The sequence below is a fragment of the Xiphias gladius genome, chromosome 10 (genome assembly GCF_016859285.1).
Source record: "Xiphias gladius isolate SHS-SW01 ecotype Sanya breed wild chromosome 10, ASM1685928v1, whole genome shotgun sequence".
Lineage (NCBI taxonomy): Eukaryota > Metazoa > Chordata > Actinopteri > Istiophoriformes > Xiphiidae > Xiphias > Xiphias gladius.
In genome coordinates, this window is record NC_053409.1 from 13,678,688 (window position 1) to 13,693,815 (window position 15,128).

General features: G+C 41.7%; 1 protein-coding gene across 8 annotated transcripts in view; it reads right to left on the reverse strand.

Annotated features, from left to right (window-relative positions):
* eml1 (EMAP like 1) overlaps positions 1–15,128 on the reverse strand; it is a 54,757-nt gene that overhangs the window by 36,305 nt on the left and 3,324 nt on the right. For 6 of the 8 annotated variants that reach the window (XM_040136716.1, XM_040136714.1, XM_040136713.1 and 3 more), the window contains exon 2: positions 4,852–5,602. The exons of the other annotated variants lie outside the window; for them this stretch is intronic. In XM_040136716.1, the coding sequence (XP_039992650.1) occupies positions 4,852–4,918 (67 nt within the window). In that variant the 5' untranslated portion in view covers positions 4,919–5,602. The remainder of the gene's footprint in view (positions 1–4,851; positions 5,603–15,128) is intronic. 8 annotated transcript variants of the gene reach the window in all.

The following is a 15,128-nucleotide window of genomic DNA, read 5'->3' on the forward strand; positions in this document are numbered from 1 at the left end:
AACGTGAGCGAGACTTTAGTCCTAATCCCACGTGCCATCATCAATCAGGGTTTAGATGGAGATACCTATAGATGCACAGCCAAGAAAGGGGAGGAGACTGAATGGAGTCGTGTCACCTCTACTGGGAATCAAAATACCTCCAGCAAACATCGAATGAGCCTCCGTCTTTATTAATTTCCCTCTACACCCTCTGTGTCCATCCCATCCATCTGCATTCCATCTTCTCCCTGTCTCTGCTTTTTGGTTGGAAAGATTCTCTGATTAAATCAGCATTTGCTTTACCTAATTAAAAACTTTTGCTGGTTTTTGCTCCTGTTCTCCATCTGTCCTCTCTTCACCTGGTCCCTCTCGCTCTGAGGTCTTGCTGGCATATCTTGGTGCCATCATGCTACGGTGTGATTGCCTGTGAGGTGTGAAGCACGAGTGTGGAGCGGGAAGATAAAGGGATGTTTGATCCAAATCTGAGCAGACATCAGTATTTCAAAAGGTAAATGAACGAATCACATGAGTGAATACAGGGGAATGGATTTGTTAAGATGGAGAGGCTGGGTACTGTGAGATGAACATGAGTGCGTGATCATCAGTATTAAAGCTGTAAGCGAGCTGGATTTACTTATTAACAAATTTACTTATTAACACATCAGGGACTTTTGGTTGCATCAGGAGCTAATGAAAAAGGAATCGCATTAAGTCGTGCTTTTACACTAATGGTCGTGCATGTCTTAGTCACACACCTCACATATTCAACATAATTGCCTAGTCCTGTCCAAAGCATCTCCTTTTAAACGTGTTTAAACTCATTTTTCTACCTCTGATGCAGCCATTCCTCCATTGTTTTCTATGTGGGGTAAAAATCAACTTGCAGAGATTTTAAAGGATAGGTTCACATTTTTTCAGGTCCATCTTAAAATAACACTCAATGCCCATATGTACATGGAAAGTGTTATTGGTAGCCGTAGTTGTTGCTTTTGTCCATACAGAGATCCCTTCTTAGCGCACTTTGAATGTAAGTGATGGAGGACGGAGAACACAAACAATAACAGTGACCAGTGTCCTTTTCGATACACACACTGTATAGGCATTTCAGTATTGTTTTGAGATAGACTTGAAAATATGTGAACCTATCCTTTAAACTTGACTGAGATCAGAGCTGAAATGATATTTTGACTGACAGGATATTGATCTACAACAATTTCAATAATCAACTAATTGTTTAGGTCGTTTATCAAGCAAAACTGCCAAACATTCACTGGTTCCATGACCTAAAACACGAGAATTTGCTGCTTTTCTCTGTTTTATATCTTCTTTTTTTTTTTTTTAGAATTTGTTTGGGTTTTTCACATATGATCGAACAAAACAAACCATTTGAAGAAGTTGGACTTTAGGAAAGGTTGATGGGTATTTTTCACTACTTTCTGTCATTTTATAAACTAAACAATGAACCGATTATACAAATAATTAATTGATAAAATTAATTAAAAAGGGATGGCACTCATGGAAGTGCATTAAAGTGAACATTTTGTAATGCATTTGCCAGGCGAGGCCTATTTTAAAACACTTCGTGGAGGTGCACTCAAGGACACTCCAACATCTGCTAATTGAGAGTCCACTTCAAGAAATGCATTGCTTTCATGTTGTAAATTCAAAGCTAGACAATGAACAATAAGAAGAAAGGAAAATGTAAAAAAAATGATATGAATTTGTTTGCTTATTGCATGAAAGAGTTGCAATTCCTTTGTAGGTTGATTTTCAAACTAAGAGAAATTAATGAAAATGAATTAGGAACACATGAAATCAAACTGAAAAGTTATGGTAGGCTTTGGAAACTGTCCAAATGTTTAAGCAGACAAAACACGCAAAACTGCTGGGATAGGCTTTTAAAGTGATGATAACATCCAATGCACACTTTGTTTTCCTTAAAACTAACAACAATCCTGCCAATCATACATAATGACATTAGTAAATTCTATAAAAACAGCGGCAATTTCATTACCAGCTGAACAACACAAACTAATTCAATGATTTCCTCTCCTCCAGATCCAGCCGATCGCAAATATGATTTAACACAGAAAAAAAAGCCTCTCTAAAAGATTTACTTCTGTCCGCAGCTGTAATCGGCGTGTGTGTCTGTGTGTCTGAGTGTGTCATAGGGTTAATTTTCAGTTAGCCTGTGCTAGCCCCGACCTCCTGAGGACAAAGCATGCAGCCCGTGCGGGTTTCTGCAGTTTAGCTGACCTAGTCTCTGAACATTAGTCTGGTTGGATGCTCCACAACACACGGGCCGAGAAAGAGAGAGAGGGAGGAAGAGAAAGAGGGGAATTAATGACATCATTGACTTTTGCATTTGAGTGGATCTGGGTTCAGCTGGATGACAGCAGCAGAGGAGTATGATGTCACTCTGGCCTACGGGCCCGACGCACAAACAAACACACACAAGCACACTGGTCCTGCGTATGTGTGGGCGTACTCCTTCTGACATACACACATCAGTTTTAACTTGGACAGCCACGCACGCACACGCTAGGCTCACCCAATTAAGCAGTCTGTTGGAACAACAACCAAGGCGCAGCTCCCTCGCCATGAAGTTTCAGTCTGTGTTGGACGTGTGCGTGTGTGAAGTAAAGAAAGAGACAGAGAGAGGGAGAAAGCAGGGGGTTGGAGGTTGGAAAATCCCTGGCAGAGCCCCAGAACAGCATGGAAAAAAGAGTCAACTAAATATATACTAAGTGGACAAATGTTGCTTTGTTCACTACATCTTTTGGTAAAAAAGACAAGACCAAATTTCGAAGTGGTTAAAGTTTCTAGCCATATTTCACTGCTTTGACACCAAACTCTCTTCACCTGTCACCAAACCACTGAGCCTCGAGAGCAACACATACTGTATTAACTCCAAAAGCTGTTAGCGAGAATTTTAAAAGTCAGTCATTTCCTCGGAGGAAGTCGTAGCGCTTCTATTCCTGTAGAGCCACTGCTACACCTGTTTTTCAGGTCAATCCAACTGACCCACCTCAGGTGTTATCACTGGCGCTGTCAGCACTTTGCTCATCTCATAGGAATACAGAGAGGCATAGAAAAGGTGCATACCCACTTCTCTCTTCCCTCAGTTACTGTGGATTATCAGAAATCAGCACCTGTTACTGTAACATATGGGCCAAGGGCTCTGTATATACAATATTTTAGACACCTTTCAGCTTTGCCTGATCTATATCTCAACTATAAGCTTCTCTAACTCTAACTTCTGTTGCTCTTTGTCTGCATCTTCTCCTTTGTGACTGCTATGAATTTAATGAGAGAAATCCATTAGTGGGTAAAAGCTTTTAACTGGATTCACCACATCAGTGATTGATGCCAGTAGTGGAGTAACCAGTATCCATGGCAGGAGATTCCTCTACGCAATTCCACATCCACGATTTGATCTGTTAGACAATAGTATTCCCTCATCCAATCAACTGCTAGTGCTTACACAGCGCAGTAAATATTATTGATTTTTTCATTATCCTCCAATGCCAATTATATTACTGTATGCTTCGACACTGATAGCTTACGCTCACTAACCAGCACCACACAGTCAATACAAGTACTAGGTACACAATGAAAAATCTTAAAAGTACTATAAAAACAATGCAGATGCCAGACTGAGGGGGGCGGGACATGACCTTTTTAGGAGGTTTCCACCCTGCCTATGATAAACATTTAATTTGATCTTTAGTTAACTGGTTGAGTGAAGCTCAACTAAAACCTGGTTTAAAGTCCCTCTGCTACAGTAGCCTCTGTTAGAAACACAGGTTATTGTGGAGGAGATAATCCCCTTTGTGTGGCGGGCCCACTAACTGTAGTTTGTCAGTGTGCCAGCAGTGATGGGATCACTCAACTGGGCAACGTACCGTAGAGCTTCATTTAAAAACAATACACAATTTCAAAGAAACTATTCAGGACATGCTGAACTGGGATACAATTATGTGTTACTGCAGAATGTGCATGGCCGTAGTTTAGTAGTTGCTTCTAATTTGAAGTAATAAATCTTACATAAAGGTTTACTTTTCAAGAAGAAAGATGAGCTTCTTGGTAATAAATCCTAAACTGATGTCATACTGATGTGTCATGCTGCTTTCCCTCTTCCCTGAGTCACCCTCTCCCACCCATAACATTAGCAGGATGAAGTATGATTTCTCCCTCTGCCAGCAAATAAATTACATTAGAACAGCGAGCAGAACATGAGCAATAGTATCCTGTTCTGTCGTTCCTGTATTGTCTCATTCAGCAAACTGATCGCAATCAGCCAACAGGGGAGAAATATATTCATTACATACCCCTCATCACATCAAGCAGAACCAGAGTAATCAGGGCAGCACTGTGAGCAAAGGACTGTTCCTCATCTTCCCTCCTTCTTTGTTTATGAGCTCTCGTGATGGCTGCTGGGTGTCGTGTCCTGTTGACATTATTCTGGCACTGATTCCAGAAACTTCCTTTTAAATCTACAATGTTTTGGTTTTTTTTGTTTTTGTTTTTTCTGTAAATGTCCTCTGGAGTAAAGGCTCTACCTTAAATATTCAAATCATCTCCTCTACGTCTAATGGTTAATCTGTACTAAAAAAGAGCAGCCAGGTTTAAACAGTGAGGGAAAATGTTAAAGTCGTGCACAGGAGCATGACGGTTGAACTCATTTCACCAAAGCCCCGAGAGCTGGAGCTAAAATAGCTCATGTCTGCAACGCAGACGCACAAAGACACATAAGTGCACCTCTGTTTGGTGTCAAGTTTAGCCAGTCAGCTGATGACATGTCAAGTCCAGAGCAACAACATGCAGCAGAGGGAGGAGAAGGATGGGGGAAGAAGGATTATTTAGTTTTACCGTTGCAGAACTGTAGCAGTGATGAGGTGTCATACAAGCTGCTGTAGCTGGAAAACCCGTCCTCCATTCTCAGCCTCTGCTCGGCTCCTCTATGCTCCTACTTTTATCCACCACTCCTTCGATCTCTCCTCTCCCTCCCTCTCTTGCTCTCTCTCTCTCTCTCTCTCCGGTGACTCCCCTCCGTTAGTTTAGTTCACTTGGCGTTCAAGGCGCTCCCTCCATTCACTCTGCACGGGTCAGGCTCCCTGGGTGAGTCACCATGGCAACCCATTCACTCCGATTATGTCATGTGAACTCCAACCCCTCTTCTTTTCCTCTTCTTACCCCCCCCCTAACAAAAAAGTCCTGAATCACAGCAGAAAAACACTCCCTGCTGAAGAACGACTGCACCGCACAGATGCAAGGAGTTAAGAGGCTGCTGGTGGTTTTGTTTTCCCCCGAGCTTGTCCTCTCCTCCCTCTTTTCCCCCTCCCTCTCTTCTCCTCTTGTCCTTCTTCTGTCTTCAGCAGAGGCAGCTGTGTGTCGTTAGCTCTTACTGATCTCCAGCAGAAAAAAACAGCTTTAAGAGGGCTTGAGCTGAGAGCGCAGGCAGGCTCTGGCACAGGCAGTTACTGTGTGTGTGTGTGTGTGCGTCAGGGACTGTGTGTGTGTGAGTGTTTAGATAATTCTCGGGACAGCCCAGCCTTCCCCTGTCACACAGTGTGGACGAGTCAGAGCGCAGGGGGCTGGGCCTTGCAGATAGATCCTCCTCCTTTTGGTTGGTGAGAGAGGAAAGGAGAGGATAGAGGAAGTGAGGGAAGAGAAGAAAGGAAAGGAGAATAAAAAGGAGGAGAGAGGAAGAGATGAAAGAACGGGTGAAGACAAGGTAGAGAGTGAAAGAGAAGGAGGGGAAAGGAGGAGAGAAGAGAGGAGCAGAGGAGGGGACAAGGTAAGGTATGAGGGGAGAAAAGATGAAAGAAGAGAAGAGAAGAGAAAAAAAGAGGGGGGAAGAGAAAGAGGGGAGAAAAGGAGAGATGAGGAGAGGATAGGACAAAGTAGGGTATCAGTGGGAAGGATAGGAGAGGAAAGAGACCAGACAGGAGAGGGGAGAGAATAGAAGAGGAGAGGGGGGGGGGCAAAAGAGGAGATGGGGATGAAAGGATAGGAGAGGGCGAGGTAGGGTAGAGGAGGAGAAGATAGGAGAAGATGGAAAAACAGGAGAGGAAAACAGGGTAGGAAGGGGGACAGGTTATGGGAGGAGAAAAGGGAGGAGATGAAAGGAGAGGAGAAAGGATGAAAGGAGGAGAGGAGAGGACAAAAGAGGAGAGAGGAAGGGAGGAGAGGAGGGGAGGAAAAGAGGAAATATGGAGGGAGAAGATAGAAGAAGAGAGGACAAGGAAGGTTAGGAGAGGAAATAAGAGGAGAGGAGGAGACAAAATGCAAACAAATAAGGAAAACCAAATCACTTGTTTGTTTATAACACACACACACACACACACACACACACACACACACACACACACACACACACACACACACACACACACACACACTGTATGTAATGGTATGGAGTCAAACGGGGACACACCATAAAAAACTAACGTCACATCTTTCCTGCAGCCGCCACAAAACATTCAAGCTGAATACTGCCTGGGGATCCCTACTGTGGCTAAATACGATTATCATCCTGTCCTCTGTCTGTCTTATCTGGCCCGCCGCAGACTGCACAGAGACCGAGGGATCCCTAAAACAAGGACAAGAGGGGGAGAGAATGCAGGGGAGACTAGGGGATTGATGAAAGAGAGAAATAAATGGGATGGGGGGGGGGGGAGAAAAAAGAAAGAGAGAGTGCTTGAGGAGGATGAGGGGTATAGAGAGAAGGATCAAATTAAAAAGTGAGCAGGGTGGGAGTTTAGTGAAGGGAAAAGGGGGGAGATCCCATCGAATAGAAGGGGGAAATTGGGTGCTTCTTAATTCTGACTGGGGGTTTGTATATACATTTCAGGGGGGCCTCTGCATTATTTATAACTCAAGCTTGCAGGGAAAAATAATAAGCCTAAAGAAGAGTGTGTGGCCTATATTCATGTTGGACCCCCCCCCCCCAGATCACAAGACAGAGTTGACAAAATTACACAAAGGCAGGGATGCTCTAAAGACAACAGTGGGAGAGACCATGAAAGGATATATTTGTTTCACTCGCTGTTTTTATGGAGGCCCAGCAGAGGCAATATAATCTGCCTGCCTGAAGCTCGGTCTGTGCAGGTATCTGCAAGAATATCCAAAATTGTTTCTTGTTCCAAGGGGCCCCGGCAAGATTTGACGTTTAACAGGAGGATGAAAGGGAAGCGGTGAAGCACTTTTTTTAACGGTAGATGAGTAAAGCCTTGATCGGTTTATGGTTCAAGGCCTCCACGCTGTTGACTTCACAGCTGCAGCCCTCTCTCTCCCTCCACTCCCTCAGGGAAACATTGCATTTATTACACAATAACATCAAGCCACCGTGAGATCTAGTAAGCTCAGTGGCAGACAGGTTTATGTGAGAAAACAAGGTGCACGTTGTGACGCACAATAAGGTCAATGTTCCATTTGCAAGTTGTAATACTTGTTTTGTGAATCACAGGGATATAAAAATTTCAAAACACCCAGAGAGTAAGATTAAGTGTTGACCTTTACACCTTTTGTGCACATTGCTCTTTGTCTGCATCTATAGTTAATATTCTTACAATTAGAATGCGTAAAAAGGCCCCAAGGTATTTGCATTTAACGACAAAACGGCCACAATATCCAGTGTTTTGATTCAGATACAGAAAGGAATTTCATGCAGCTCCTGGCCCAGAGTACAAGCAACACACAGTAAACATCCTTTGTGCTTTGTTCTGACGACTCTAGTCACAGTGGTGTTTTGTCTGAGGGGTTCAGATTACTGTAAATCTCATTTTGGGGGCAGATTTGGGATCTAGATTAGGGACAGATCTGTTTTTTGTGTGTCTGTCGCATATACTCACATGAGAAGAGGCAGCTAAAACTGGGGTATATTCCCTCCAAAATTCAACCCCCTGTGGGTCTCTAAATCCCACCCACAACACCGCAGGTGGCAGGTGGCGGAACCGCTGCTGCTCCATCCCTCCTCGCTCCACACCTCTCGATTGTTCCGCCCTTCAACCACTCGTCAGTGAATCCAGAGGGTCCACTGGCATACATGCATTTACAAAAGGGAAATTTAGGGGAAATGTAAATCATGCAGAGAGAAAAAGAAGCCCTCTAATTGTCTGATATTTTTGCAAAACCAGTGTGGTCTGATCAACAGGGTTAGGTATCTTACCATAAAACATCTGGTAGGGGTTCACCGTCTTGCTCAAGAGCACTTTAACAAGACTTGGCATCAGATCTCCTTTCATTTCTCACCTTCCCCGCTGATTCTGTTTTTACGGCTGTCGTTCTTAGGAGGCACTTCAAACTGAATGGGTTCATATCTTTTTTTTTTTTTCTTTTCAGACGGAAACTGCTGAAGTTCATTTTACCCACAGATGATCAGTCAGTCTGTCAGTGGGCCAGGATTATACACAATCAAATCCAGATCCGAGGAGGAAACAAGGTCAATCCTCTGTGTGATCCAGCCACCATCTGTGTGTCTGTCCTGGTTATTGGGCTGCTTTGTGCTTTAGACCGAATTAATCCAACCTGGGGTCTAAATGACTCATATAAACACTGAATTTAGACAAAGCCTAGGGACACGTAACATTTTATAGTCAGTCAAGCTGGTCAGACTGTATACATGCCTTAATGACAGTGATTTTAGGCTGCTGTGTTAAGGTTTACTCCAACTGGATAATCATTACAATATGGTAGTGACACTAGGCCTGTTGCCATCTTTACAGAGGGAAATAAGTAAAGGCACACTCACAGGTCAAAAACAACACTGGGATTGTCTATTTTTCACTGAAACGACCTGAAAAACGAGAGGTGAATGTGTTAAATCTAAAATGCAAATGTAGCAGCAGGTAGCAAAGGTCACCCAATATTAGCCTGTGCCAAAGCAAAGAGTGCAAGCCAACAGGAAAGAGAGAGCGGAAAATCCTCACCAAGAAACAAGTGTTATTCATTTATTTACCTGGTGATAACATTCACACAGAGTTCATGAGTTTAACAGTCTGGTCATTATGCCAACTCATTGTCTTACAGTACAAGCAACAGTGAAGAACGTAAAGGCTGATATTAATTTTAGACCTAAAGTAATCTGTTTGTAGCCATTTCAGCAGTATAGCTCTATGGATTACGATTTGTCAATTGACTGGTCTGTCCAGAAATATCTCAACAACTATTGTATGGATTGCCATGAAATTTTGCACAAACATTCATGGTCCCTAGAGGATGAATCCTTATCACTTTTGTGATCCACTGACTTTGCATCAGTGCCACCAGCAGGTTGACAATTGTAGTTTTGGGAAAAATGTCTTGACAACTATTGAAAGGATTGCCATGAAATTTGGTTCGTTGCCGATACTTTGGCTTTTGAAATACCTGCTAAACTAGCGCCATGCCCATCAGCCTCAGCTGTATATGTGTTTAATGCTAATTAGAAAATGTTAGCATGCTAGCATGCTAACTAAGATGGTAAAAATAGTAAACTGGATACCTGCTTAGATTCCGCATGTTAGCAGCGTCATCTTGAACATGTTAGCATGCTAAATGTAAGCATTTAGTACAGAGCTTTGCCTAAGTATAGACTCACAAAGCTACTAGTATGCTGTTGACTCTAGTCTTGTTCTTTTGTAGATATTGAACAGACTGATCAATGACAAAAACACTACATTTTAAATGTTATATCTATTTGATATTCATATGAACTGCCCTGCTTCCTCTATTTTTTTTAAGTATAAAATGTGTATATAATTTGAATTTATCATTGACATGAAAATGTCCAAATTTCTCCATTAGAAACATTAAAGGTTTATCTTTTCATATCTTATCTTATCTTAGTCTTTACTCGATAAAACCAAGATCCACTCTCAAAGCGTGACAGTGTGATATCGAATAACTGTATCTGTGCTAGTGATGCACGGAGATGGCAAGGAGAGACCAGACCACTAGAGGATGTAAAACTGTCCGTGACTGAAAGGTTCACTCTTTTTAATAACTGTCTGGACAGGAGAGCAGAGATAGAGAAAGGGAGAGACAGACTGAATGAGAGAGGGCAGAGTAAATCAACTGAGTGACTGTTGAAAATGCATCATTTCCCACCTGCTGGAGAAAATAAGCTGTCATTTCTAATACATGTTTATCGGTGTGGAGTCCAGATTAAAGCATATTTTATGACACTGAATTATGAACTCTGGTGCCCTTATGTTGGAGATTATTAGCTTCAAGAATTAAAAGTAAAGAGACTGCCTGCGTACTATGTGTTAGTGATTTCAGCTCATGATCCATTTATCAAGATCTAGTCCAACACTAATTAGGAGAAAACTGACAAGCCACTGTCTGCTTTGTGCGTGCAAGAGAGACAAATAGTTTAGTTTAATCAGACAAGATCCACTTGAATCCATAAAGAAGAGCATTTGTTGAAAGTTTATGTCATCATGACTTATGCAGTGGAAGTGTGACCTAGTTTCAGTGGTGGAGAATCCAGCAGAGTGATAACGTTTTATTCACAGCTCTGCATAAGAAAACGCACAAGGGGCTGCATCAGGCAGAATATGAGGACTCTCATGACAACAAAAATACTGCATTCAAACCCTCAACATGGTACATGATCTGTGACTTATCCCAGTAAATCATCTACCTTCTTACCTGCCATCCATATAACATTATTACTGAAGGAAGCTAAATGAGAGCCTACAGCCATGCGAGCGGTTATGAGGCTTTAGGGACAGCGGAGCTTTGAGCTAAATGCTAACTTTAGCATGCTGTCATGCTCACAATGAGTATGTTAACGTGTTTAGCACACTAACGGCATTAGTTTTTTCAGGTGTTTGGTAGTAAACACATTTCACATCAATCAATACAATAATTGTCAATTACCATGACCACCAAAGTCATCAAGATTCATCCTCTGGGCACCATAAATGTCCGGACAAAATTTAATTGTAGTCGATCCAAGAGTTGATGAGACATTTCAGTCTGGACCAAAATGGTGGACTTACAGATTGACACTACCATCCATAGAGCTATTAGCATGGCTAAAATTGTTAAGTTAATATTGTATGCAAATGTGTTTCAATACTTTATTGTGCCATCTGCTGCACCAAACTGAATATTTCAGCCAAAGTTTCCAGCAGAAGCAGGTGACTAATATAAATTGTATTGCATATTTGTTGTGATATCAGTGCACAGAAACAAGGCCACAGGATGAAAGCAAGTGGTATCTACACTGCATTGTACTGTCGTGGGCCACACAAGCAGCAGCAATGCCACATAATGATGTTATGATCCAGGAAAACTGGGTTACCACTTGTGTTTTTAGCACAGTCTTTTGGTCATGGTCTTTAATAGCATTATGCATGTAGAAATCCGTTGCCAGACTCTGTAATATCTACAAAGACCCACATTTAACCACATTTAAGAATTTTAGAGAAAGAGGGAGTCGTGGGAATGTACAATATTTTGCGAGTGTCACAGTAGGGCTATTTAATGATTAAAGGAAAACGTATTTTTAAGGTTTTAACATCAATACCGGTTTTTTACTCTGTCATTGGATCCATTTGTCTTTTCAATTACAGCACTGTATGGGTGCTGCAGCTACAGTCACTATGAGATAAACAAGGCAATGCATATTGTATTGAAGGTAATGATAGTGAAAGTGTTTGGTGGCTCAGGCTTGAAACACAAAAATCCTATCCCCTGCTAAGTCTCTATGGATGCGGTGTCAAAGACAGCCTTATGGGAAAGAGACAGCCAAGGCACGCGAACGTAGAAGAGGAGAATCTGCTTTTGGTCTGTAAATAGCTCCTAATCCCAAGGCTGTAGAGCAGCGTTATATGTCCTATTCCAGCTCATCTTCCCTGTATGGTCGTATATATTACCCTGTCAATCACAGGTCAAAAAGCACTGAAGAATTATAGATCACAAAACCATGTGTGTATTACAGTATGCTGTCTCTCCATTTAGCACAGGATCATTGGTAACACCCTATCTGGATTGTCCATCATAAATACCATCACCTAACTTTCAGTTGAGTTTTACAATAAGTGTGTTAAAGTTTGTAGCTCTAAAGACATAAAGTGAGTCAGCAGTTTTTAAGCCAAAGCTGAACTCTGAATTTGTTATTTCCCACGGAGTTTTTGATTTATGCAAAACAATAAGGTCTGTGATAAACCTGACATTTTGTTCTGTGACAAATTATACCTCTTAATATGTCCACTGTGAATTTTAAGGCTGTATTTTACCGCACATAATAAACTGTCCAGTGTTGACGCCCACTTCAACTGTCTATGGCCAGCTATCATTGGCAGCTACTGTATGTCATAGCCACTTAGCAACAATAACTAAAAAGAACCCCAAACTCCCAATCCTCATCCTGTATCCTTAGTAGTGTAAGATTCTCAGAAATGTAAAATCCTACTGAGATGTCGATAATACCAAAATGATTACAGTGGTAGCGTAAGTATTCAGATCCTGTACTTAAGTATAAATATCAGTACAAACCAAAGTCCTGCTTTCAAAATTTGACCTAAGTACAGAAGTATTATAAAAAAAATATACTTGTGCAATTGTGCAGAAAATTTTTTTGTTGTAACTGGTGAAGTTGGAGCTAAATATAGCTTCTTGGTGTAATGCTGGGTAAATGAATCTATACATTGCATCATATTTCATGAGGTCATCATTGATTTTGTGTGCAAAATGTTATTTTTCCAAAGTGTACTGTAGCTGTCAAATAGATGAAGTGGAGTAAAAAGTGTAATATTGTGCTCTGAAATGAATTGGAGTTGAAGTACAATGGAAGTATAAGTAACCCAAAATGTGAATTTAAATACAGTACTTGTGTCATTGTACTTGCATTTCACCACTGGTTGAGAATCATGAACAACTCCAAGGACAATTAACACAGGCTTAAACAAAGCTTATGTGATAAGCTATTAAGTAGTAACACAAGGTCCACAAAGTTTATCTGGCTGACAGTCTAAAAGTGAATTAAAACATTTAAGTGAATACATCTACCAAATGTAGAACTCCTAAAAGGGCAAAACCTTAATCCAAATGTGAATTTAAGCTCAACTCCACTGGTTCATATACAATATATGACCCAGTGTTAAGAAAAGATTTTTCCAGAAATAACTCTCTTATTTCAACCAGCTCTTCAGCCATACAATGTGTTTCAGAGATGAAGGATTCAACCTTTTATCGACCATAACAACGTCTCTGTCTCTGTTGAGATTGCACAGTAGTTCGTTGAGTCTCTGTCGAGAGTCAAGTCAAGTCAGTTTTATTTATGTAGCCCAAAATCACAAATCACACATTTGCCCCAAAGAGTTTTACAATCTGTGCAGCGTACAGCACCCTTTATATTTAGACACTCAATTTGGATTAGGAAAAACACCTTTAATCCTTCCTTTAACACAGAGAAAAGGGAACAAACTGCAAGAAAGCCAAAAGAGGAGTGCTCCTTCTTCCAGGATAGCGTGGGCAGACATGCAAAATAGATATTGAACATGTGCAGAGAACAGGAGCAGCACACAGGCAAGCACCAGCAAACACTTTGAGAGGACAGACGTGAACAGATAGGCAGGCAGGCAGGCAGGCGACAGAAAAAAAGCAGATGGTCACACAAAGAGTATTAGTCTGCAGAAAAAGTATGACATTCATAACATCATGACCCACCGTATCAAATCATATTGTGAATATTACGCGAGCCTTCATTGCTTCTGCGTCACCCTTTGGTACCTCTTCACGCCTCTTTCCTCCCTGCCTGACCTCCTTGCCTTCAAACTAATGATGCCGTAGAAGAGGGGAAGAAGGGGTTATAAACCACACTGACTTCTCTATATCTAATCTATATGTTAATGAGGCATAACTCGGACACAGACGTGGAACAGGATTGGTGTAATTCAGTGGATTGCAGTCTACGGAAATCTACTAATGCGACTGCTGTTGAGTATGGCCATTAAAAAGCAGAAAACAGGACCTTGCAGGTCAGCAGGAGACACTGTAATTTGTCAATGTCTCCTACAACTGTGAAAATGATCAATTTATCTAAAGTATGGCAATCTACATGCACCATGAAAATCAAAGAGTGCTATGGTGTGTAATATGGACACACACTGTGCATCCCTGAGTGTGCTGTGTGTTCTCTCAAGCGACAACAACATTAATCACATCTGACTTGGCCGCTGAAACATCCATGTACACCCTTCCCCCATTTCCTGAACAACCATGAACTCTGCGCTACTCTTTCTCTCTCTGTACGAGCCTATACACAGATATACACTTCTATAGATATATTCTGTATATATAGACAAAATTAGTGTAGAAACAGGATGACAATGTTGACAATGCCCCCATCCACGGGGCACGAGGGGTCAATGAATGGTTTGATGAGTATGAAAATTATCATATGCTGTGGCCTTCGCAGTCACCAGATCTCAACCCCAATGAACACCTATGGTAGATTTTGGATTGATGTGTTAGACAGCGCTCTCCACCGCTGTCATTAAAACACCAAATGAGGGAATTTCTTTTGGAAGAATGGTGTTTCCATCCCTCCAGTGGAGTTCGACAGACTTGTAGAATAAATGCCAAGGCGCACTGAAGCTGATCTGGTGGCACGTGGTGGCTCAACACTTTACTAAGACATTTTATGTTGATTTTGCCTTTAATTTGTCACCTGTCATGACCAAGGGTGAAAACACATACCCCTTCTCCACACAATGTTATCTTTTACCCACTTTTGATGCACCACCTCCTACAGCCAAACACTATAAAATCTCTAATGCCTGTTCTTTCCATTTCATGTTATTCTTTTTATCTTCTTTTTCCTGCATCAAATTACTTTTCTTCTTGCACTTGCTGGTCTCTCCTCTCCTGCTCCTTTCAAAGTCAGACCGACTCAGTCCTTCAATCGATACAACCTAAAATGAACTCTGCTGAGGAAATCTGCCATCTGCTGCTGCACAATGTACTCCAATGCATATGTTGGTGGCAGGCACGCTCCTCCCTGTATGTCTCAAATACTCACGCACACAAAACTGCAGGTGACTGTGCTGAAACCTGTGTGACAACTGACCCATTTTCAGCCAGTTTGTTAACGAGAGGAATAGGTTTAAAATCAGCAAAGCTACTTGTCCTCGTATTCAGGGCACAGATGG